At 40.7% G+C, this 25,346-nt stretch overlaps 1 protein-coding gene and 1 long non-coding RNA gene across 2 annotated transcripts in view; both read left to right on the top strand.

Moving 5' to 3' along the window:
- Positions 1-357: 357 nt before the first annotated feature.
- Positions 358-25,346, top strand: part of LYPLAL1 (lysophospholipase like 1) — a 38,815-nt gene continuing 13,826 nt past the window's right edge. Inside the window, exons 1-3 of the mRNA XM_084624003.1 lie at positions 358-636; positions 5,299-5,398; positions 23,542-23,711. Of these exons, the coding sequence (XP_084480129.1) occupies positions 561-636; positions 5,299-5,398; positions 23,542-23,711 (346 nt within the window). The 5' untranslated portion in view covers positions 358-560. The remainder of the gene's footprint in view (positions 637-5,298; positions 5,399-23,541; positions 23,712-25,346) is intronic.
- Positions 11,853-15,578, top strand: LOC311518303. The gene is made up of 3 exons (XR_014710946.1): positions 11,853-11,953; positions 12,138-12,218; positions 15,283-15,578. It is a non-coding gene; the product is annotated as an uncharacterized lncRNA (long non-coding RNA).

The following is a 25,346-nucleotide window of genomic DNA, read 5'->3' as shown; positions in this document are numbered from 1 at the left end:
TTTGCAGCTACAGTCTAACACAGCTGCTACTCTGAAATCAGTACACACTGTCAGCTCTCCAGTTTTATGGGTCAGGCTCATCCCAGATGGCTGGTGGTGGTTGTTTTTTGCACCAGGGAGGAGATGGCACCCCTAGGTGACTAGGCAAGCTATGGAGGGTCCCACGGGCATTGGTGCCTATGCAGCTGGACCTCAGATCAAACCAGAGCTGATGGCGATAGGCAAAGTTGGCACAGCCCTGCCTGAGCCACACTCGCCTTGGGGGGAGGGCTCTGTAGGGGAGCTGCTGGGAAGCACTGTGAAGGGACGAGGGGGGCTCCAGCTCCAGCGGGCCGGGTGAGGGAAGGCCTCAGGCCTTCCACAGCTCACCCGCCTTCTCCCCAGGCCCGCCCCTGGCTCGCGCCTCACGCACAACCCGCAGCCTGGCGCGCGGCCGCCCCACCTCCACGCGAAGGCCTCCCCGGCGGGGCGGAGACAGACAGACAGCGAGCGAGCGAGCCGCGCCGGCGCGGGACGGGAAGCAGCGCCCGCCCGGCGCTTGGCGGAGGGGAGCCGCGGCCATGGCCGCGCTGCAGCGGAGCGTTGTGTCCCCGGCGGGCAGGCACAGCGCCTCGGTGATCCTGCTGCACGGCTCAGGTGCAGGCCTCAAGGCTTTATGTCCCGAGGCACTTGCAGGGGGGCGCTAGGCTGGGGCGAGCCCGGGGACCCTGCTTTTTGCAGGGGTGAGGGCCGCTGGGCTGGGGCGAGCCACGGGAGCCCACTCTGCAGGGGAGGCGCTGGGCTGGGGCCTTAGGGGTGTGTTGTAGTCGTTAGTGCACAGGTATGGGCCATCCTGGATTTAGGCTGGAGGCTCAGGGCTTTACTGAGGCGAGTGGCACCCTTACCTTTAATGAGATCACTGGTGTGAGTACGGGCTCAAAAGCAGACCCCTTGGACCCCCCCCCCCCATGCCTCATTCTCCACCTGTAAAATGGCAATAGGGGCAGTAGAGGGACTCTGTCGGTTTGAAATCTAGACGATTTCAAAAACGGAGTTAAAATGAGTTTGAAGTTCTGTACCTGCTCCCAAATTCCCATGCTAGTTTATGTGGGTTTACACCCACAGTTTCCTCCCCTTTCAAAAATGTTTTTTTCTCCCCCCTGCTGCAGTCTGCACACAAATAACAGGGAAACCAAGGCTACAGATCTGCAAACACTTAGGCCATGTCTAGATTGGGATAAAAGGTGTGGTAGCTAACACATCCTAACTGAGGCATTTGAAAAGTCTAGTGTAGACAAGGTGGGATGTATTTTAACGTGCACGCATAAAGCTGAGGCTTCTCCTCAGCTTGAACTTGACCAGTTCAATGTGAGTTAAAGGCATGTGTTAGCAAATATAATATTTATCCTAGTCTAGACAAGGCCTTAGGTGTACGGATAACTGAATTCATGCAGGGGATTACCTTCATAAGTAAAAAATTACTTGTGTGCACAAAAATGTACAGGATCGGGGTGACATTTTCAAGAGTGCCTAAATCGGTGGGACTGGTGCTGCTGTATCACGTAAATTCTTTTGAAATCCCCAACCCAGTTCATACCTGACCACACAGGTGAAATATTTAAACTAACTATATGAAAAAATGCTTTTAATTTTACAGAGTGAACAAACTGAAAAAGTATTTCCTCCATTATAAGTTATAGTCATTTTAGGTATTGCTTGCTATTTTTTTTTTACCCTAATGTTGTTACATCAGGTGGAAATGTAATCTTGAAATTGACTCTCTCTAATTAATTAAGGGTATGCGTAAGGGTTTGATGGATTGAGGCTTTAGGAATCCATTCTGTTGTGGTGTCTACAAGTATCTGTCAGTGCTTGAGTTAGATCTCTTAAAGTTATTTTACTGAGATATATATATATATAATCATGATGTTTATATTTGATTTGACAAAGTTTTCATATGTGTTTTTATTTTTATAATCCAGTTTGAATTTAGTTTATTAAACCAGGACTGTCAAAACTGTTTTGATTTCACAAAGCATACAAATGAAGGGGAGTTAATACAATATGCTCAGTTTCTCCTATTAACTCTAATACTTTAATGCTGGAGGAAATAATTTCCTCTTATTTTTTAGAAAGTGGGGGAAGATTATGGTTAGAGGTTGATTCCACAAGTGGTTTAAGTACTGTACAATTTTTCATTATTGTTATAACTCTACTCATAATATTTACAATGGAGCTGTAAGGAAAAGTAAGAGTGCTCTTTTATCTGGTTTTATTTAACAGTTCTGCAGGGTGGGTTCCAAAGCAGGGGTAGCCAGTTATCTTAGTTATACTGCATTGTTGCCCTCTGGACAGAGCAACAGCTCAGTAGCAATCCCATTAATCCATTTTTTTCCTTAATGGTTGCCACCAGTTAATTGCAATACAAAGATGAGTTGACCCCAGATTGAATGGGAAGGTAGTGGAGAACTCCCCATACAGTAAATCCAGTATTAGCATCAAGCAATATAGTAGTTCAGCAAGAAAAGCGGTGATCTTAAGACACTGGAGTCAGGCCTTAAATCTGTAATCATTTTGTAGACAGCTACTCAACTCTGTGTATGTGTCTGAGAGACACGTGGAGGGTTGGAGAGGTTTGGCCGCTCATGGTTGAAAGGGAAATTAAAACTTGTGTTTTTATTTTAAAAGGAAAAGGTAGCAATCGGTATCACAGCTAGCTGATTTTAGCCTCAGGCTTTGAAATAGGGCCCTGAAACTGAATTGGTTGTGCATTATTCATTCTTCTTAGTACTGTTCAGAAGAGAAGATAGTGTTAAAATAGTATGTAAAAATGTCTGAAGTCCAGCACTTTCTGATGTGTGCTTTTTATGTAACAGAGATTAGTTGCATCCAAATGGGAGCCCTGGTAATTATGACAATGTTAGGGCGATGATGGCAGTTGGTACATGAGGATCAAAGTCTCTTAACTAATGAGTCTTCTGCAAGCTGTTCAAACAGACTAAGGGCTAGTCTGCACTAGTAGACCAGCGGCTGTAGCGCTTCACTAGAAGATGCTCTATGCTGACGGGAGAGAGCTCTTCCGTCAGCATAATAAAACCATCTTCTCCAGAGGCAGTAGCTATGTTGGCAGGAGAAGCTCTCCCACCGCCATAGCACTGTCCATACCGGAGCTTAGGTCGGTGTAACTTAAGTCGCTCGGGGGGGAGGGAGGGAAAGAGGAGCTTATTCACACCCTGACCAACATAAATTATACTGACATAAGTGGTAGTAAGAAAAGGAGGACTTGTGGCACCTTAGAGACTAACAAATGTATTTGAGCATAAAATTTTGTGAGCTACAGCTCACTTCATCGGATGCATTCAGTGGAAAATACAGTGGTAGTGTATACAAGCCCTGGCTCCCAGCTTTATGCATGCTCCTGCTGACACTCAAAGCTCATGAAATGGCAGTAAAGAAAGGGAGATGTGATGATATCTCCTGTATCACAGAGAAAACATATGAAGATCTATGGCCCCAATCTGGCAAATGCTTATAAGCATTCACACTTAATTTTGATTTGCAGAATCAAGGCTTACGTTCTCTAATGAAGGAAAGATATATGTAGGGAAAGGAATTTTATTTTCAAGCTTTTAAAAGTATTTTGTTAATAGTGTATCTTAGACAGACAACCCATATGTTCCAAATTTGACTGTTGAGATTTGCTTTGATTCCAGCCTACGCTAGTCACATGATTGAAGTTACTCATGAGCATGTTTGCAGGAATAAATCCACAATGGGCTCCTAGTTATGTCTTTAATTTGTATATAGATTTTTTAAAAAAATGACAAAGTCAAAATAAACACTGTAAAATTTTTGGGCCCAATCCTGGAAAGACTTACTATGGAGACTAGCACTTACTGCTGTGAGTTATTTACGATTTGACATAAATAGGGCCATTCGTAGTACATTTTGTGCTTGGCAGTAAGCAGGAGCAGGACAGGGTCCTTTTGCCTTCCATTCATTAACTGAAGCATAATCCCGTAGTATTTATTTACATTTTATTTTGTAAATATTATCTCGGGGCTTTCTTTGTTGAAACCTAAAGCAATAAAAAGCCTTTTCCACCTGAGGGCTTGTCTTCACTGCAACAGTTACCTTTAGTGAATACAATGGAGTTACCCCACTCAGGTTATCCTGGCTCCATTGAGAATGACTATACTGTGAAACAATACTTCAGATACACAGTGATTTGGATTAGTAGTACAGAGCGATTGGATTCGCCGCTGATCAGTTTCTGTAACTCAAGATGCCGCTTCCCTGTTGTTTATTTGCTGGAGTGTCAGTACCACTAGAGCTTCAACCCACTTTCCTGACTGGTCAGCTAGCTCCAATTTAAAGAAACACTTAACTCCAAGTTAGACATTTTTGTGTGTGTGGATGAGCGTTGGTTAAAGGCAAAACTCGAGTTATACATTGAGAACACTGCAGATGTTCGCTGAAGATAAGAGCTTAAAAGGAGGAGAAAATGGATGGATGTTTGTGAGACACTTTGAATACATTGAATCTGCAAGGATCCACGCATGTGGACACCTGCTTGTAGGATCACAGACTCAACTGTTGTTGCGTGTCGGCCAGAGCCACAAAATTCAGACCCTGATCTCAGCCAACTCTCAAGAAAGGGACTGGTTTGGATTTAGGATTTTGAGCAGCCTGTCATAATTCTAGGAGCCAGGTGGTTGGATCTGGGTTCATATTTTGAACTCCTTTTTACCAAGAGTTCAGGGGAATTTGGATCTGAGATTTTAGTTGAACTCTATTTCTAATAAAAACATCATATTTAATTATACAGTTATTATTTTCAACTACGTTTTGAGGACTGTTCATTTAAAACCTTTGTAATTAAAAAAAATGAAGAAAATAATAAAATGCATCTTTTTTAAGAGGACATCAACTGACAAGCTTTTTGGATTGTTTTTTACTTTGTATTTTCTTGCATTTCCCTGTGGGTTTTTTATCACTTTACTATCAGTGGATAATTATCTAGGTTATAAGGACACAAGATTTTTGTGGCCAACTGGGAAATCAATGGCAGTAATGCTGTAGCAAAATGTTTATAAAAGCAATAGTATGTAGTCCCTTTAAGAGTGTGATCAGACAGGTGTTGAGTACGTCCTGATTTCAAAGAGAGCTGAAGGTTCTCAGTACTTTCAGAAGTTGCTGAGCAGCTTGCAGGATCGAGTTTGTAAATTAAGTGAATTTCAGGTATAAATATTTTTGGCATTGTATGGTGCTACCTATAAATATGTGGAATAACATTTCCTGTGTGTTTGTGTTTTGCAGGTGACACTGGCCCCGGAGTAAGAGCGTGGATCAAACAAGTTCTGAATCAGGATTTGGTTTTCCAGCATATAAAAGTAATTTATCCAACAGCTCCTGCCAGGTATTGTGCAATGCCTTTTACTACTAAGACTAAATTCCTCTAATCTTCTGACAAAATCATTGTTGTGAAAATATTCTTATACCTTTGGGTACAGGTAGTGCTTTGTTTTGCAATTCTTTCTGTCCTTTTTTTGGTGATACTTGGAGCTCAGTAATGCTTTGCAACCTCAGGATCCTATTTTTAAATGCATGAGATTTTATGTAGGACACACACTTCTAATTCACATTAAAGCCCTGTCCGCATTACAATTGAATACTTCACAAGAATAATATAGATAGGGATTTTTCTATGACATGCTGTAACCAGGTTTTATTAAATCATATTCTAGGCTACCTCCATACATATAATTGTTCCCATAAATCTATTACCAGAATTAACCAAACATTTCACTATACATAATATCACACTTTGGTTCTGACGAACAGTAGTCCTGTGTGACTGGTAGGAGTATTTGCCTTGTAATAAATATATAATTAGGAGCAATGCAAGGATCATCTTCAGCTATTGGTGACAGCACTGGAAATTAAAACATTTGAATCACAAGGTTGATTTGGTTTTTAATTTAGAATAATTGGGTACAGAATCAATAAAAATTGAGTCCAGTTTCCTCATCGCAGGTGCCTGCGTTTGCAAGCCCCATTATTATTTGTTTAGTCATAGTAAAGTGCCACAATGTGCTTTGTGGCATACAGGAAATAGATTTCAGAGTAGCAGCCGTGTTAGTCTGTATTCGCAAAAAGAAAAGGAGTACTTGCGGCGCCTTAGAGACTAACCAATTTATTTGAGCATGAGCTTTCGTGAGCTACAGCTCACTTAGCTCATGCTCAAATAAATTGGTTAGTCTCTAAGGTGCCACAAGTACTCCTTTTCTTTTTACAGGAAATAGAGGGAGCTAATGGTACTTGCCCTAAGGAGCGTACAAGCTAGGGCCAGCATTTTCAGACTTGACTGCCTAAAGCTAGGCACTTAAATCCATATTTAGCTATCTAAATAAATAGCCTGATTTTTCAGAGGCGTTTGGCTTATCTCTGAAAATCAGGCCACTTATTTGAATGTCTGATGACCTGATTCAGGAAAGAACTTCCATCGAAGTCAGTGAGACTGAAGCGTATGTGTAAGTGTTTTTCTGAGTCTGGGCCTAAATATGGATTGAAGTATTTATTTTAGGTACCAATGTTGAAAGCTTTTGTCCTAAATATATATGGGGTGGGGTTTGTGACATCTAGTGTTTGCTTTCAAGGACCAGAAGTTTGAGAGAGTTTTCATTGAATTGGTTCAGGTGGTACAAAACCAAGAATTATTATTAATAATAATAATATGTATTACGGTAGCACCTAGGAACTCTAATCATGGGCCGGTACCCCATTGTGCTAGGTTCTGTACAAACACAGACAAAAAGACAGTTGAGATTTTGTTTTGCTCTTCACATATCTATATAGAAGCAGTCCTTGACCCAAGGAGTTTACAGTCTAGTTATTATGCATGCAACATAACTGACTCACTGTATATGGATGAGAGCAACTCAGGGTTGTGGAGAAAACTTGCCCAGGACATTGCTGAAAATCTTTGTGGAAGAAGTGTGTTTTATGGAGAGATTTAAGGGAGGTAGTTCAATAGGTCAGCTCCACTATGGGCATGATTTTATTCAAACAAGACACTGCTCCCTTGACGCTAGGCTAAGTGTGCAGCTAGCGTTATCCGTGGGGCCCAAGAGGCTCCATCCTCTGCATGAATATTGGCAGTAGATGCAGGTTTGCTAGAATTAACTTCTGTAACGTTCCTCCTTCAGCCTTCCTGTGTGTGTCCTATGTGGGCAAAATGCCTCAGGCCACATCTATTTGGCCACTAAAGTTCCACTTTCCCATTCCAGCATATCCAAAGCCACAATCTTGCCCTATTATTTTATTTTTTTGTAGATAACTACAGCTATAGGCAACATTGTAAATGATTAAATCAGTACATGTTATGATTTACCAAGGAGCTTTTTTTTGACTTGGACACAGATTGTAACGTATCAATAAAGATGACATGTAAAAAAAGAGCCTAGATTGTAACGTAAAAGGTATGAATAATTAGTTGCCCGGTTTCAGTCAAGTTTACTCTCATTATTCTTTTCCAAAGCAAACTAAGGTCAAGCATGATTTGATTCAACTTTGCAGCTTTTAGCAGGATTTTTCCATTCTGTTCTCCTTGTGTGAAAGGGATATATCCAAAGAAAAATACCTGTAGTGCATTTGTCTTTGATTGGTAACTGAGAAGTACATTATAGAATATTGCTTTACAGCCCCCTTGTTCCTGTTAAGCACCATTAACTGACACAGTGAAATAAAACAGATGCGCTTAAGTACAGTAATGCTTGCCACTGTTTGGGGCTATATACAAACAAAGGAAGTTTGTAAAAGTATGCTTTACTGGTTACAATGTAAATAACTTTTGCTTGGCCAGTATGGGTTTTTGTTATTTTGGTGTTTAAATCTAATGCATGTTATATACTTTGTAAAGTCTGTAATGGTTTCTCTTCCCTCTTTCCATAGAAGAGAAAAATCAAGGCCAAAAATGTCAAATTGGAATGACAAATGGTAGGCTCCTCCATCCATATGTAGGAACCTAAATATATGGACTGATTTCTTTTTCCTGTGGTACTGAGCACCAGTTAAGGTTTTCAGTACCTCTGAAAATCAGGCCTTAAATTACCCAGTGGTACTGTCCAGGTACACTGAGGCCCTGATCCTATGGTTGATAACCTATGAGGGGATGGTTGTGTCTGAGTGGAGTTCTGTTGACATCCAAGTAGTTCTGTGGAGGTTAGCAATCCACAGTTGTGCATCAGAGCATAACGCTTATTGGCAGTTTTGACCCTAATGATTAAAAGCAAAAAGAAGCTTCAGAAGTTAGGCATGCCTATAAATGTTGCCTGAATTTTTTAAGGGACCTGACAAGCAGTAGAACTTGTATAATTTTTATCATGCTGTCTTGGAATTTTTTTAAATTGTTTTATCCCAGCACTGAAATAATTGCTTTTCCCCCTCCTATTTCCTATAGGAGTTATTGGGGCTTAACTCACCAACTATCATAGACCGAACTCTTTTGGAGCAACCAAAGAACATATTCCAGAATAAAATCCTAAAAACATATTCATTCTGCCTGATTAACTTTTAAAATATAAAATTATTTAGTGTTGATTGAGGAATGATACAAGGCAAACTACTCCTGAGAGAATTCTGCACCAAAAAAATTAAAAATTCTGTTCAAAATATTTTAAAGTTCGGCAAAAATCTGCTTATTTTATTTGTTAAAATAACACAATATAATCAAACCATTTTCAAATGTTTGCTGACAAGTATTTTGAAATAAATTACCAAAATAATTGAAAATGGTGTGATTACATTGCTATTATGTTACTGTGTTATTTTGCAGAACTTTGCAGAATTTTAAATTTTTCAATTTTTTTGGCACAGAATTCCCTCTAGAGTACCAGGGTTCTGTGTGGCGCAGTCTGGGTGTGGGCAGCTTGCGGAGGGTCTGGGTACGAGGAGGAATCTGGCTGCACAGGCGCTTGGTGTGGGGTTCTAGGTGCAGGGGGAATTGGACTCTGCAGGGGAGTCCAGGTGAAGGTGGTTAGGGCTCGGGGGGAGGGCTGAGGGAGTGGGGCTTGGTGGATATAACCCAGCCCCAGCAGCTCTGTGCAAGGAAGGGAAGGGGAAGGGGGAACTACATTTCCATCCTCCTCCCCCTTCCCCACCCAGCTGAGACATCCCTGGGCAGCCAGGGCATCCCCAGACCTCCCTCCGCCCAGTGATTTACCTCTCTCCTGGTGGCCCAAACAGACATGTCTGAGCTGCCAGGGAGGAGTGAGTGAGCACTGATGCAGCTTCTCTTTGCTTCCCCAGAGAAACCATTTTCTGCGGAAGGTAAAGAGAATCTGCGGGGGATTTTTCTGCTGTGCAGCAGTGGCGCAGAATTCCCCCAAGAGTAAAACTCTTCAGGGAAAAGCCTTATATAATAGAGATTAAAGCGATAAGATGGTAAATAAATTATATCCGCTGTTATAGTTGTTTTAGCTAGTCTGCAGAAGGGATATAATTCTGTTATTCTATAGAAGGTTTAAAAAACCCGGAGAAAGATTATCATTTTTTTTAATTACACTCTTCTGTAATGGGAGCTGACCGCCTTCAAATATCTGAGTTGGCTGCTTTTAAAAAAAAAAAAAAAGTCTGTATAATATGGCTGGCTCTCAGTTGCTTAAAAACAAAGTATAATTTTAACATTTGTTTTACTTTAAAATATATATACGTATATGGAAATAATTCTGGTATAAGAAACTAGATTAACCACCCTGGAGACTGAAGGCCTTCTATCCCCAGAACAAGTATAACATGGACAACAACTTCCTTGTACGTCCTTACCAATGTATCTGCTGGGGTATTTCACTTTGAGGTGCTGACGGTCTCAACTGCTTTCTGGCTTCAGGTGTCGAAAGACATGTTGATATCAGAAGATGATTAAATAAAAAAGTCATTTGAATGAAGAAGTTGACTGAAGACACCAGTTGAGGGCACTGAGCACCTTGCAGGATTTTGCCCTCATTCCTTGTTGTATCTGTTGTGACTACCAAGATGACTGCCAATTAGTGACATGGTGGATTTTTTTAATTGGTCACTTGTCCTTTAAGAAGTGGGAATGTACTACCAAACAGTCATCCAATGATAGCTCCAGTCATTACTGATGTGGTGCTAAATTTTTTTTATTTGTCACCAGTCTTTGGAGCCATGCAGTGCCTCATTTTAATGTTCTTTTAAAAAACAAAACAAACCCTTCCAATGACAAGTACTTCAGCCACATTCCTGTTTGGCTTTTGTTCTTGACATTAAATTGCACCAAATTTTATAAAGGCAGTGCAATAGCTGTCAGGTCCCAGAGCAAACTACTTAGTCTGCGGTCAGTCTAAGACTTCAGTTCTTGCATTATTCCTTTTAAAAAGATGAAAATATTTTATATATGTATATCTAACACTACTTTCTAACATACTAACAAATGCTCTGATACAGAGAGCATGTGGGCCCCTGTTTATTAATGTGAAAGAAATACATGCATTTATAAAACCCTAATTTAATAAAATAAGAAGTGGATAATTTTGTAATGGCTGCAAAGAAGTTGGGGGAAGATTAATGGGATGGACTCCAGAAGGCACAGACATGTAGCTGAGGCCAAATCATTTTACAAGTTTCTGTTTTTAGTTTTTCACTTTTCCTAGAAGCATTTTGTTTTATCTCTGTATAAGCTTAAAATATTGAAAAAGATGATTGTCGTTTTATTTTAATGGAACATTCAATTAACTTCTTTTTTAGTGTTCTTCCACCATTGATGTCTCTGTAGCCAGATTTAAATTGTTAAACGCGGTTGAATTAGGATTCCCCCCCAGTAATGTTGATGCACATGCTTTAATTAAAAACCAGGGGTTTAAATTGTAGCCCTAGTAGCTGATGCAATACTTAAAGCCACTTCTGCACTCACAGTTTTAAAGGCAAAGAGTTTCCTTTTTTTTCTTCTTTATTTGGGTCAGCACGGCTGCAGCTTTAAATACTGTTTCAGTTGCTACCACTGTGACTTAAACATTCGGTTTCTATTGACTATCTAAATCAGGAGAACTGAATACCACCCAGTTTAGCTTTAAAAAAAAAAATAAAATAGAAAGTGATAGTTTAAATTGGCATTGCAGCAGCTAACGTGGTAAAGTTAAAACTATTGAGGCTCCACTTGTTTTAATAAATATACCTTGCCTTTATAATTCTCTTGAAAAATCTAGGTCAAAGATTCTTTGCGCTGTTTAGCATTCCCTTCTGACAGTCTTTCCCGTTGTAAGTCAGAAAGTAAACTGTAAATAGACAACTTGGACTATTTTGTGGATCTTTTTGACATCCACTAGCATATCTTCTCATGGCCAACAGACCGCTCTGCATAGTTTGAGTGTTACACATTTTGCACAATACACTGTCCTTCCTCTGTTGGAAGTATATTGCTAAAGGCTGTTCAGTACTGCGGGCTAGTGTTCCAGCCTTTCACCTGGGTTCAAATCTTCACTTTGCTGTTGAGTGGAGGTGAGTTTCATTTCATACTAGTCCCCATCTGGCCACATCACAAAAACCCCAGACAGTTTGGCACCATTCAGCTACATTGGCAGCAGTCTCTGCTTGTGAGAGGCCTAGGATTGGAAAAGCAGCAGGAGTATTGCAGGTCAAGATTGAGATGGATTGGCAGAGCTGTAAGGGGGAACATGCACCGTGCCTATTCGTACTATGTTTGGCTCAAGCAAATGTTATTAATCCCTCAGTTTCATGAGCCCTAACCTCATTCATAAATTTAAAACAAAGGAGCTTTGTAGAAGTGGGATTCTGATGGACACATAGACGGATTTCAGATATTGTCAAGCTGTTTCTCTTTATTCTGACCACATAGATATCAAGACCTATCTTGGAGTTTACACTATACCACTATTCTGCAGCATGGAGAAAGCATATTTTTGCAAATTGAATATCTTTTCATTTCATTTCTCATGTATCCTTTGTGGTTTACGTGCTGCAGCAAGTACGTGAACCGTTTAATGTTCAGGATAACATACCCATATGAAATACATGCATACAGTGAATGCATCTTTGCCCAGCAGGTACCTTGAGGGGGGAAAAGCAGTGTATAATAACGGTTCTGTCTCAGGTTCCTTATTCCTTAATCCATACTCTAGTGGCATTCTTCCTCCCATTTCTCTTCATTTCAACTTTTTCCCCGTGCAGCTGGAAACCTATTATCTCCACCTTGGGAATGGGTAAGAATTCTGCTGTTGCAGCATTATTCATATTGTTTCCCAGCAAGTTATGGGGGTTTGAGATGTATGTTACATTATTTATTTTAAAGCTTTCCTTATGTTTTTCTCATTGTAAATGTTAGGTTTTTTTCACTGTGATTAGCCTGTTGAGTCCCTATGTCATCTGCCAATCCCTTCTACATTGTTTGCCACCAGTTCTGGAAAGCTGCCATTCTGAACTTCAGAGCATGGCTTAGGAGTGCCTTCCAGTGCTCCAAATAGAGTTTCTGGTATGTCCCTGGCCATATTCATTCAGCAAAATGACAGTGGGTTTACAGTCACCAATAGGAGGACACTCGGGTGGAGGTGGTCTCTGAGAAGACCATTTGAACTCAAATAGTAAATACTACAACTGTGTAGAAATTTTTAAAATTGATGTGCTTTGCAGACCGAAACATCCAAAACAATAAAATAATACTATGGTATAAAATTCGCTGGGCAGAACAGTGCTCTGTTGCAGTGATACAAATTCCGAGTAACTCCAGTGTAGCATCCTATAGACTTAATCTGTTTTTTCACTACCTCTAAAAGATGCTACAGCTGAGTTATTTGGGATTTAAACTGCTGCAGTTATTTAAAAGCAGATATTGGCCCACTAATTCCCTCCAAACCACACAACTCTTGCCAAAAATTCCTAATCGCCTTACTCCACTTGCCAGTAAATATTTAAAGGTTAATTCACCACTTTGTAGAGGGCCTGTATGAGGTCTGTGCATCACCACTTAAAGTCCCACGTATGCTATATTTTAAGATATGAATGAGACTTAAGTGGTACATAGGTCTGTGTTATAGAATCATAGCAATGTAGGGCTGGAAGGGTCCTCGAGAGTTAACTTGTCCATCCCTTGCTCTGAGGAAAGATCAAGTATACCTAGATCATCCCTGACAGGTGTTTGTCAGACCCATTCTTAAAAACTTCTGCTGACGAGGATTCCACAGCCTCCGTTGGAAGCCTATCCAAGGTGTTTATCCTTATAAGCAAAAGGTTTTTCCTCATATTTAACCTAAATCTCCCTTGCCAGTTAAGCTGATTACTACTTGTCCTACTTCCAGGGGATGTGCAGAACAGTCTCTGTCCTCTTTATAACAGCCCTTCGCATAGTTGAAGACTGTTCTCAGTCATCTTTTCTCAATAGTAAACAGGCCCAGTTTTTAAACCTGTCCTCATAGGTCAGGTTTTCCAAACCTTTTATCGTTTTTGTTGCCCTTCTCTGGACACTCTCCAGTTTCTCCGTATCTTTCTTAGAATGTGGCACCCAGAACTGGAGACAGGCTGAGGCCTCACTAGTACTGGGTAGCGCAGGGCAATTGCCTCCCAGGTCTTACATATGACGCTCCTGTTAAGACACCCCAGAATGATATTAGCCTTTTTTGCAACTGCTTTTCATTGTTGATGCATTTAGTTTGTGATCCACAATAACCCCTGCTCCTTTTCAGCAGGATTACCAGTTATTGACCCTTTTGTAGTTGTGCATTTGATTTTTTTCCTGCCTAAGTATATTCTGTTCTGACTTGGAAGGGAGTGTTGCTTATGGAAAGGTGCACCTTGTTTCCATAGCATCCCAGTGAAGCCTCAAATTATTAAAATGTCAATACTTTTACAGACTGTACTGTCAAACATTTACTGGTAGGCTAAGAAGGATTCTCATACAGTTAAAGCTAAACAATTTTTATGTACTATACTTGACTTAAAAAAAGAAGAATTCACTAATTCATAGTATTTTATTAATGTGCAGTGGATCTTCCAGTCATTAGCAGAGATTAGCTGTGAAACAGGAAGGGTTTGCAAAAGTGAGATTAAAAGCTTTTTCCTCCTTTTTCAATATTGTTTGTGTCTAGTCTAAAATAAGAGTGATTTTTTTTAAAAGATAAAACCAGTGTATGTGTGACCCCTTGCTCTCAGGCAAAAATTATATCCAGTGGAAAAAAGATTTAATAGCCAGAATTGTCAGGAGTTGTGTATAAGGTAATCAGATTCTCCCCTCCCCCAACAAAAATACCCATAGCCTTCTAAATTCTTGCTACATAAGTACTCCAACTGATACATTCTACTCTTATTTACACTGGTGTAAATCCAGAGCAATTCCAGTATAGATTGCACTAATGTAACCAATCAGAATCTGGCCCACTGAGTTCTGTTGGACAGCATGCGTGAGTCAGGGCTAATGGCGAGGGGTCCTAGTTTAGAAGTGTTTGAAAATTGGATATGTATATAGGCAATCTTTTCTTTTCCCCCTTTTGTTTAAGTATACTTTCAAGTCTAATTTTCTTGAACTTCTCCTGACACATATCTAATGCAGTAACTATTGGTGCGGTATGGCACCGTAAGGCTGCCCTGTTAACAATAGCAATGTGTTTGTGTCCATGTTTCTAAAATAAATCCTGTTTTTGAGGGGCGTATAAATTTGGCATGAAATGTACCCTGGGCTTTAGGATTTTGATACAGGAATAATGTGTAGTTTTTTTTAACCAAGTGTATTAAACAGAGAGCCTGATCCTGCAAACCATTATATGCATTGAGTGCCTTTATTCATGAGTGTAAGGGTTTGTACAACTCATCCTAAATAGTTTAAAAAGTTAAACTAGGGAAAAAAGGGCAATAAAAAGTTTTTTCCCCCTCTTTTCTCATAAATTTATTCATCTTAAGGTTCAAATAGATTGAATTTAAATAAGTAAAAATAAACAGATTTAAAACTATGTGCCAGATTCTCTGCTGCTGGAAATTACTGCAATGAGTCAAATTGAACCAGCAAAAAATTTGGCACTAGGGGTGAAATCTGGCTCCGTTGAAATCAATGGGAAAGCATCCATTGACTTCAACACTGCCCGGATTTCACCCTAGAGCTTTAAACACTTTTATCTGGCACCCTGCTCTGTTGCCTGTGATCTTTCTTGCATATAAATGTAAGCCAACAAAATCCAGCATTAGAATGTCTTGTACAGAGCCCCAATCAGAATAAAGGGGGTGGGGGGAGAATCAGCATATTATTAACTTTAAAGTTTACCTTTCTCTTTCTTTGTACAGGGTTCTTAGCTCCACAACAGAGTCCCAGCTCCCATGCCATGTGGCACATCAGCAAGCTCTCATTATAACATTTTAAAAACTTCTGAAAAAGGTATAGCTAGTACTTGCCCTTTCCAGGCCAGCTCCAGGTTTCTACCTGGGTTTGTAGCATGTGTGATTTCATCAGCAGAGTGCTAGTCACACAGAGAGTGGAGCTGATAATCCATGATTAGACTGCACTTCTGTACCAGGAACATTTAAAATTAATGATATGCCATCTTATCTTACCCTGCTTACCTGAGGCATCCACCTTCTTATAATTAGGCTTTTGCTGATTGATTTTTTCACATAATCTTTTTAAGTTTTATGTTGTGCAAGTGCAACTAACTGTATTTATTAACTAATCAATACAATACCAATAATACTGCGTTATTTTTATGTTAACAATATTTTCCAAATGACATTTTGAAGGACTAATTTAAAGGTGATACCTAAAATGGTATAAATTAGACTCCCACTCCATTGATTTAAACTCATTTAGACCTACTTATCTTAAGTCAACCCAGGTGTAAGGGAGTCTAAATTGGTTTAATCTACTCTCCAGAGAGCTGCAAAAGGTGTAAATTACCTCCCTGCTTTCACTTATGTTTCCTACATTGGTGTATAAATTACACCAGCTTAGATTTACACATTACTAAAGTATTTCTAAATTACTTAAAGGATGTCTAATTTACACTTCTTCATGCATTACCTTTGAATTTGGCCCTTAATCTGCATGACAACTACCTTTGTGTTTAAATAAAAATGTAAACGATTAAAGTGAGTCGCTGTGGTTGTCAGTCAGTCACAGGTTTTCATAATGCATTTCTTTTTTATACAATACGTTCAGATTCCTGGATCCATGTGTTCTATTTTGAATTCTTAACTTGAAATTATGGATTAGCATAGATTCAGTCCCTAATATATTCCTCTGAACAAGCAGTTATAATAAAAAATGCACACTTAAAAAAACCCCTTTAATCCATTCAGACAAAACAATGCAGGTGAGATGTGAAGACGTTTAGAAGCATTTTAAAGATTCCATTTACGGGGTGCCTGGGGTTCCTTAGCACTGTTTATCTCTCCCCCATTTTTTTAGTGTTTAGAGTTAGTTCAACTTGTATAATGTTGCATTTGTAATGCTTGTTTGGGGAGAGGAGGAGGGAGAGAGGTAGGCTATGTTCTTTAAACAAGCCAGAGTTTTGAGGTTGAATTGATCAGGAGGAAGCTTTTTTTCTTTTAAAGGGTTGAGTCTTTCATGTGCTCCAAAGTACTTCATATAACTTCTGTTTTAAAAAAATCACTACAGAAAGTAAATCCACATTTTAAAACACATTTGCTAGTAGACCATAAATTTGTATTCAGAGAGTTTCAAAAACAGAGCTTACGGGGACATGAGGCCTTTACTTTCAAAGCCATTTTAAAAAAAAACAAACTTGAACCACAAAAATCTGTTGGGAGTAATGGTAAGGGTTTGATTTAAATTCTCAAAGGCAAGAAAACCTAAGTTAAGACAGACAATGTGGTCTGATGCTGTCCTTAACTGATCACACAGCTTGCAGGCATGGAGCTGCTTTGCTTCAGAGCCTTGTTGCAATGATGTCAGGTGAGGATCAGTGTTGAACTGAATTTTCAGTGCACTCTAAATTTCCTTGGGTTTTTTTTTTTTTGTACATTTCAGGGCAACCTCCTCATGTTACTGTAACATAGGGTTCTTTTTTTCATACAATTAAACCACAAAGAAAAAATTTTGTGCTCTATTCTTGGAGCTGTGCAGATAGTTCCTTGCCAAACATATTTGTTTACAGTGGTAATGTCTGAGTTGTATTATATTGGTTAGTAAAGGGATTTATTTAAGGAACAAGGTGAATGACTAAAACAGATGTGCCAGTAGGATGTACTGTTAAAGCTGAAAAGTAAGATTCTTTTATGTGAGTTATTTTTTTATTGTATTTCTGAGAAACTAAATTTAGTTGTGAGGACATCTTTGTGACAACAGAATATATTCTGGCAATCCATTTGAGGGTCTGCTCCTGTGCTCTTTAAATGGATCAGTCTCCCATCTCCTTCACTGGGGCTTTATAAAGATGCATGTTAAGACCCTTAATCCCAGGTTTGATCAACCCTACAGTCATATTACATTATGGATTTTACCATGATTCAAAATCTTTAATTTTAAATCCATCTTCAGTTATAGCAAACATATATAATATATTAAAATATTCCATAGTTTCTTTGTAGTCCCCTGTCCATCTGCCTGTATCCATCTGTTGTCCCTAGTCCTGTACCTAGATTGTGCGCTCTCTTTGTTCTTTGTATACGCAGCACCTAGCTCAGTGAGGTGCTGGATTGTGACCACGAGGCACTATGATAAGAGAATTAATAATATAGTATATGTTTTTACCATTCTGGTTTAATGACACAAAAATCTTCCCATGTCTTCAGCCTAGGTTTTTGTCATGTCAGGTACATACACACAACACAGTAATTGTGAAAAGAGAGTTAAAAGTGGAGTGGCTTGCAAATATGTGACTGATTTCTCACAGTTATTCACATTTCTGTTAATGGCATCATTAAAATTAGGGATTTTTGAGGCTGCATGGGGAAATAATAAATGCCTTGCATCTATAGCACCTTCCATTTCAGGATCTCAGTGCACATTTCTTTAAAGATCAGTTAATTTAGCCTGCCAATACCTCTGTGATATAGGTAAGTGGCATTATCTCAACTCCAGAGATTGGGTGATAAAGGCATAGAGAGCTTCAGTGAGTTGCCCATGGTCACCCAGATTCTGTCTGTGGCAGAATCTGATTCTCCTGATTCATTCTTTAGCTACAAGGCTGTAATTCCTGATTAGTAAGTGTAGTGAGGCAGAGTGACCTCCCTCCAGACTTGAGAACGAGGGACCACTACACACTGCCTGGTGGGAGGAGCCAAATCTCCCCCTTCTCTCCCCCCTCACCAGAAGTACCAGGGCGGGGCAGGAAGGATAAAGGTGAGTGGGAGCCATGGAAGGAGGCAGATGTCTCCAGCCCACTGCGGCACTCTGGAATTGAAACTGCGCTGTGCAGCTCCCTGCCCCCGCAGGAGACCCATCCTGGGTACAAGTTGTTGGGACTGCCATCAGCCCTGTACCTTGAGGAGACGGAGCACCTTTGGACTGTGGAGCCCAGCACCTGGAATGGGGTAGGAAGGAGCCCAGGGAAACCAGACTTTGCTCCAGTTTTGTCACTGTTAGGGCCCTTAGCTGGGACCTGGTGGAGTAGCGTGGGCCCAGGTCCCCTTACCCTTCTGCTGCCAACCCCACCTTTGGTTTTGTGGTCTATTCACCCCTAAACCAGAAGGCCTGTGCTTTGTTTGTGGCTTGCCCCAGCAAAGAGACTGGGGGGCCTAGAGTCTGTGTTTGTTGGCTGCCTTAGCCAGGAATCATAGAAGATTAGGATTGGAAGAGACCACAGGAGGTCATCTAGTGCAACCCCCTGCTCAAAGCAGAACCAACCTCAACTAAATCATCCCGGCCAGAGCTTTGTCAAGCCGGACTTTTAAAACCTCTAAGGATGGAGATTCCACCATCTCCCTAGGTAACCCGTTCCACTGCTTCACCACCCTCCTAGTGAAATAGTTTTTCCTAATATCAAACCTAGAGCTCCCCAATGCAATTTGAGACCATTGCTCCTTGTTTTGTCATCTGCCACCACTGAGAACAGCCAAGCTCCATCCTCTTTGGAACCCCCCTTCAGGTAGTTGAAGACTGCTATCAAATCCCCCCTCACTCTTCTCTTCTGCAGACTAAATAAGCCCAGTTCCCTCAACCTCTCCTCATAAGTCATGTGCCCCAGCCTGCTAATCATTTTGTTGCCCTCCACTGCACTCTCTCCAATTTGTCCAAATCCTTTCTGTATTGGGGCCCCCAAAAACTGAACACAATACTTCAGATGTGGCCTCACCAGTGCCGAATAGAAGGGAATAAATACTTCGCTTGATCTGCTGGCAATGCTCCTACTAATGCAGCCCAATATGCCATTAGCCTTCTTGGCAACAAGGGCACACTGCTGACTCATATCCAGCTTCTTGTCCACTGTAATCCCCAGGTCCTTTTCTGCAGAACTGCCACTTAGCCACTAGTCAGTGTTCCCCAGTCTGTAGGAATGCATAGGATTCTTCCATCCTAAGTGCAGGACTCTGCACTTGTCCTTGTTGAACCTCATCGGATTTCTTTTGGCCCGGTGCTCTAATTTGTCTAGGTCACTCTGGACCCTATCGCTACCCTCCAGCATATCTACCTCTCCCCCCAGCTTAGTGTCATCTGTGAACTTGCTGAGGGTGCAGTCCATCCCATCATCCAGATCATTATGAAGATGATATTCAAAACCAGCCCCAGGACTGATTGGTGGGGCACTCCACTTAGGCAAAAGCCTGCTCCCTGCTCTGCCCAACCCAGAAGGCCAGAGCTTCCCTTATAGACTGTTCATTGCTGCCCTAGACTCTTGATTGGTGTCAGCCTTAGCCTGGAGACTCTGGCCTAAAGACTGCTTACTGCCCTGCCCAAGGGGGCTAGAGCTTCAGACAGTTAATGGTTGTTTGTCCCTGCTAGGAGGCTACAAGCTGCTTGGCCCTGCCTGCTGCTTCCTGCCACAGTGAGGTGGAGTGGTCTCCCTCCCCACTTGCGAGCAAGGGACCACTAAGCTGATAAATTAAATCATTTGCCAAATAAGGGAGACAGAATCAAAGGGGATGGGGACATATTTCCAGCTTTGAAAGGTTTGTTGTGCTAACAAACAGTATAGGGGAAAGTCAAACAAAAGGTGCTGTGTTGTGTGGTTATGTTTCTTTATTTTGTTTTTAAGTATCTGTTAGTTTCTCTTGCAAAGCTGTATACCACTAAATTTGTTGTGGATATTTCAGCAATATCCACGCATACCTTTTCCATGTAAATGCGGGGGCAATCCTGCAACCATAGGACAAAGTTCTTTTAAAAAACTTTTACATGTTTTTTTTTTTTCCCCAACGACCTATGTATTAATCCATTAGTTCTAGGAGCTGAAGTCTCTTGGCATTTGGTCCACTGTCAATAGCAGTGCTTACCATAAGCACTGATGCCAAGGTTTTTGAGAAAGGGCCTGTAACCAGTACTTGGATAATATCTATCCCAAATTGTTTTATACTCCGACTCCTCATAGTATCTGAGTGCCTTCCATATAAAATCAATAGCAATGGTAAAATCCCTAATGGAAGAAGAAAAGAACAAAATTTGTTAAATAGATTTCAGTTGAGCTTCTTCTGTGTATTGAATACTGTCTGCTGATCTTCCTTTATTTTAATAGACAATCACTATTTATCCTTTGGAATCCAAACTAAGGCCTGATAAGTGATGTGTTTTAATAGCAATATTTCTTTAAATACATGATTAACTTTGAATTAAGCAAATTAAAGGCAGTGGAACTCAAACGTGCTTTCTGAATCAGTGCCTAGATCTGGGTTGTATAGACATGTTATATTCCTGCATCTGTCTGTTTGCCTATCCGAAAGACAAGGTGGGTGGGGTCATATATTTTATTGGATCAACTTGTGTTGAGGAGAGAGACAAGCTTTCGAGCTACTCAGAGCTCTTCTTCAGGTCTGAGAAAGGTACTCCAAGCATCACAGCGAAATACAAGGTAGAACAGATTGTTTAGCATAGGTAGTTAGTACATATTCTAAGGGACCTTTTAAGGTGGTGTGGTCTGTTAATACCTCTGCAGTCATAGGACAAAAAAGGACAGATTAGTAGTGGGACAGATTGTTGTAATAAGCCATAAATCCAGTGTCCCTATTCAGTCCATGATTTTTAGTGTCTAGCTCTGGCACCAACTTTCCGTTGTGCCAGGTGGTGCTCGACCCCCAGCTCTGCCCCAGCGCTGCCCCCACTCCACCCCTTTCCTCAAGGCCACAGCCCCACCCCACCCCACCACTCCATCCCGGCTCTGGAGCACCCATGGAGTCAGCCTATGGTGTCTAGCAGAGTTATGAATTTAAGCTCTTAGGTTTGTCTTTTGAAAATGTTGTGCAGGTTTCCTTTGAGGATGAGGACTGAGAGCTCAGGTATGGAGTGATCACTTTGTGAAAAGTGTTCACCTCCAGGTGATGGGGTGCTTTGTCTTCTATCATTTTCCTGTGGGAATTGATTCGAGAATGTAGTCTCTTCTCTTATAGAATCATAGAAATATAAGGGCTGGAAGGGACCTTGAGAAGTCATCTAGTCCATCCCCCTTCACTGAGGATGGACCAAGTAAACCTAGACCATCCTTGACAGGTGTTTGTCTTATCTGTTCTTTAAAACTTTCATGGGCAGGGATTCCACAATCTCCATTGGAAGTCTGTTTCAGTGCTTAGCTATCCTTATAATCAAAGTTTTTCCTAATACCTAACCTAAATATCCCTGGCTGCAAATTGAGCCCATTACTTGTCCTACCTGAAGTGGAAGTGGACAATTGATCAAAGTCCTCTTTAGAACAGCCCTTAACATATTTGAAGACTGTTATCAACCCCTGCCCCTCCTCCCCAGTCTTCTTTTCTCTAGACTAGCGGTTCTCAAACTGGGTCGGGACCCCAAAGTGGATCACAACCCCGTTTTAATTGGATCACCAGGGCCATCATTATACTTGCTGGGGCCCAGGGCTGAAGCTGAAGCCCAAGCTCCACCCCCACCTGGTGACGGTGTCAAAAGCATTACTAAAATAAAGATAAATCATGTCTACAGCACTATGCCAGTAACCTTGTCAAAGGAAGAAAGTAGGTTGATTTGACATGATTTGTTCTTGACAAATCGATGTTGACTATTACTTATCACCCTATTAGTGTCTAAGTGCCTATACTTAAATTGCAAGCTGTTTAAGTCGAGGACTGTCTTTTTGTTCTGTGTTTACAGTGGCTAGCAAAATGGGGTCCTGGTGCATAACTAGGGTTCTGGAGTGTCATAGTCTCTCTGGTTTAGAAATAGACAATTCTACTTCACACATGTGCAAACCCCATGGTATAAATAAGGGCAGAATTTGCTGCTTCATTAAGCATTTTTGGAATTGTTAGTGGTATTTTGTTTAAACCTTAGTAGTGAGAAAATCCAGATAAAAGACTGAAGGCTTCATTTTCATTTTCAGTGGGTTCCCAGCCAGACAAATTTATCAAAGGCTGTCTGTTTGTAGGCAACTATTGTAATCTGATCTGAGCTTTTCTGAGTTTAAGTTTAGAGTGAAAAATGTGCCTCTTGATTAAACGTAGCAATTAAGGATTTTAGGGTCTTGGTTTTGACCCCTTGACATGAAACACTGACCTCAGTGCAGTAGGTTTGGTATTGAATTGTTACCATTGTAAGACAATTAGATCATCTTTCTGGGGATTCTAGGGGTCAATTCATCATCATAAAAAAAGTCTCCTTTGAATTGCAACTTCCTTGATTATTTGAGTTTTGGACAGTGTATGTAAGGTATTTATGATACTAATTTGACACTACAGTCTTGCAAAGAAAAGTGTAATTACATCTCTAATTTCAACCTGCACGCTGACAAGATAAACAAAGTTGTGTTTTTCAACCTTATTTATAAAGTTATCTGGATTATTAAGATAAACTATCTCTCACCACTCACTCATTTTCTCTCTCTCTCTCTCTCTGAAATTTCCATAGGTGCCTGGAAGATTAATAAAAAATCACAAAAGCCTCCCATCACTTTCAGTGGGAATTGCGCCTCTGAATCCCCAAGGTGGTTTTGAAAAAATCTCAGCCTTATTCCTGATATAAAATCAGAACCCCACAAGACACACACATAATATGTGACCTGAGGATTTTGCAACCCATAGACAATAGATCAGAATGTATTGACCCCTTACTCCCATTTATTTCATCAGGAAGTATGCTCAGGAATAGGAGTCACACCTGCAGATCTGTTGGCAGGATTGTGAGCTAAAAGACTTAGTATATGAAACTATATAGCCATGACCTTGTGCTGATTGAAACTTGCATTTGTATCTTAAACAGTTTTCTATATGTCCTCACCCTTTAAGGATAGTCCTTGATGTACAAAGAGACTTTGTATAACTAGTGGTGAATAACGTTTAAATTAGACACATTTAGAATTGAGACACAATTAATTGATTCCTCCTCTCCTTTTCCAGTCAGTCACCAAATTGTCTGTTATTTACCGTGGTTATACTGAATGCCTTTGTTCTCAGACATTTTTAATCAACCTTTCTTTTCTTTTCCCCCAGACCGTATACACCTATGAGAGGGGCCCTCTCCACTGTGTGGTTTGACAGATGGAAGATATCTAATGAGTGCCCAGAACACATTGAAACCATTGACTCAATGTGTCGGGTGCTTACAAACGTGATTGATGATGAGGTTAAAAATGGCATCAGCAAGAATAAGATAATTTTAGGTAAGGTTTTTTTTATGGGGTTTTTTTTTTTTTTAGGCTTCTGAGAGAGCCTCTCACTTTGGGTTCCCATTGGATTCCATCCTGCAAGTTTGACCAGCAATCTCTACACGTGCTGAGCAACCCCAGGTCTCAGCTGACCTTCATTCAGAGTTGAGAGCACTCTGTGCATTGCAGGATCTAGCCCTTGGTAGGTCAGATTAGGCTGTCACACCTGTAAAACTGCTTTGAATTCATTGGGGTGCTGTGGGTGCAAACGTATACAGCATTTGGCTGGCTGGGTACTCTGTCCCATCAAATTAAATGTAAGGTTTTTGTTTGTTTTTTGAACTGCTCATATATCATTGGAATTTAAATACCAGTCAACAATGTCTATCCTATTCTTACTTTGCTATGTCTGTCTGGCCTCTTCATATTTAGAGGGCTTCTGAAGAATGTAAGTTTTGAGTTCTCTCAAAGGCAATGTAGTTTCTTATTTCAATAAGCATCTAGACAACACAAATCGTTACACGTTGTATCTTTACTGCTGTGGTTGCTTCAGAGGAGTTCAGTCATGAGAAAACAAAGGTCCTGTGAAATGTTTGGTAATGGTAGAACTTGGTAACAAATGCATTTACGCATCATATTTAGCACTTATTTAGCTCATTACATCTTCAGAACATTGTACAAATATCTACTAATCTTCAGGCACTCTCAAAGGACATGCTGTTTCAAGCCTATTTTACGGTTGAGGAAATTGAAGCAAAGAGGTTGAGGCCACAGGAGTAGCATAAGTCAGAGATGGAATTAGAACTCAGGAGTGCCTGACTCCTTGTTCTATGCTTATACGACTAAATATTTCAGGTTGGAAAAAACTTCTAATGTGGGAACTTCTGACGTCATGGCCAATTGACTCTTGCCGTTGAGCTCCTGAGAGGTGGAGCCAGGACCATTCAGCCTGCATATTTCTTGGCCCAGCCCTGTGTTGCTCTTTGAAGGTCACTGTTTATTTTTCCTTGGTGGCTCATTGCCCTGGCTGCAGAATTCATTGTTTTGAATGGCTGTCTGCACAGTCTCTTTGATCTGGCTTTCCTGTGTTATACCTGCAGGCCTGGAGACAGCTAAAGAAGAGCAGGTGCTTTTTTCTGAGAGTGGGGTGGAGATGTTCCACATACACACTCATTGTACTGTTAGATTTTCCATCTGACCTCGAGAAAATAAAAGTAGTGAGATTTCAGGGTCTGAGACACACTTTAAATCTGGGAAATCATCTAAGGGAGTAATTGAGGTTAATTATCTCCATCCCTTAGTCTCTTTTGAAAATTCCAGCCTCTGTGTTTAAATTCTCTATCTTTAAATTGAGGAAAATTGTCTTTTCTCCCACCTTTTGTCTGTCTTGTCTATGTAGATTGCAAGGTCTTTGAGAGAGGTTTTCTTGCTATGGGCCTGTCCTGTGCCTAGCACAATAGGACCCTGATCTGCACCTTGAAGTCTTTAAATGATGATTTGAGGATTTCAGTAGCTCAGACATAGGTGAGAGGTTTATTGCAGGAGTGGGTGGGTGAGATTCTGTGGCCTGCATTGTGCTGGAGGTCAGACTAGATGATCATAATGGTCCCTTCTGACCTTAATATCTATGCGTCTATGAGTCAGTTGGGG

The sequence above is a fragment of the Lepidochelys olivacea genome, assembly GCF_965140295.1.
Source record: "Lepidochelys olivacea isolate rLepOli2 genome assembly, chromosome: 3".
NCBI classification, from domain to species: Eukaryota; Metazoa; Chordata; order Testudines; family Cheloniidae; genus Lepidochelys; species Lepidochelys olivacea.
Note: the sequence above shows the minus strand (reverse complement) of the source record. Positions and strands in the feature narration are given on the sequence as shown.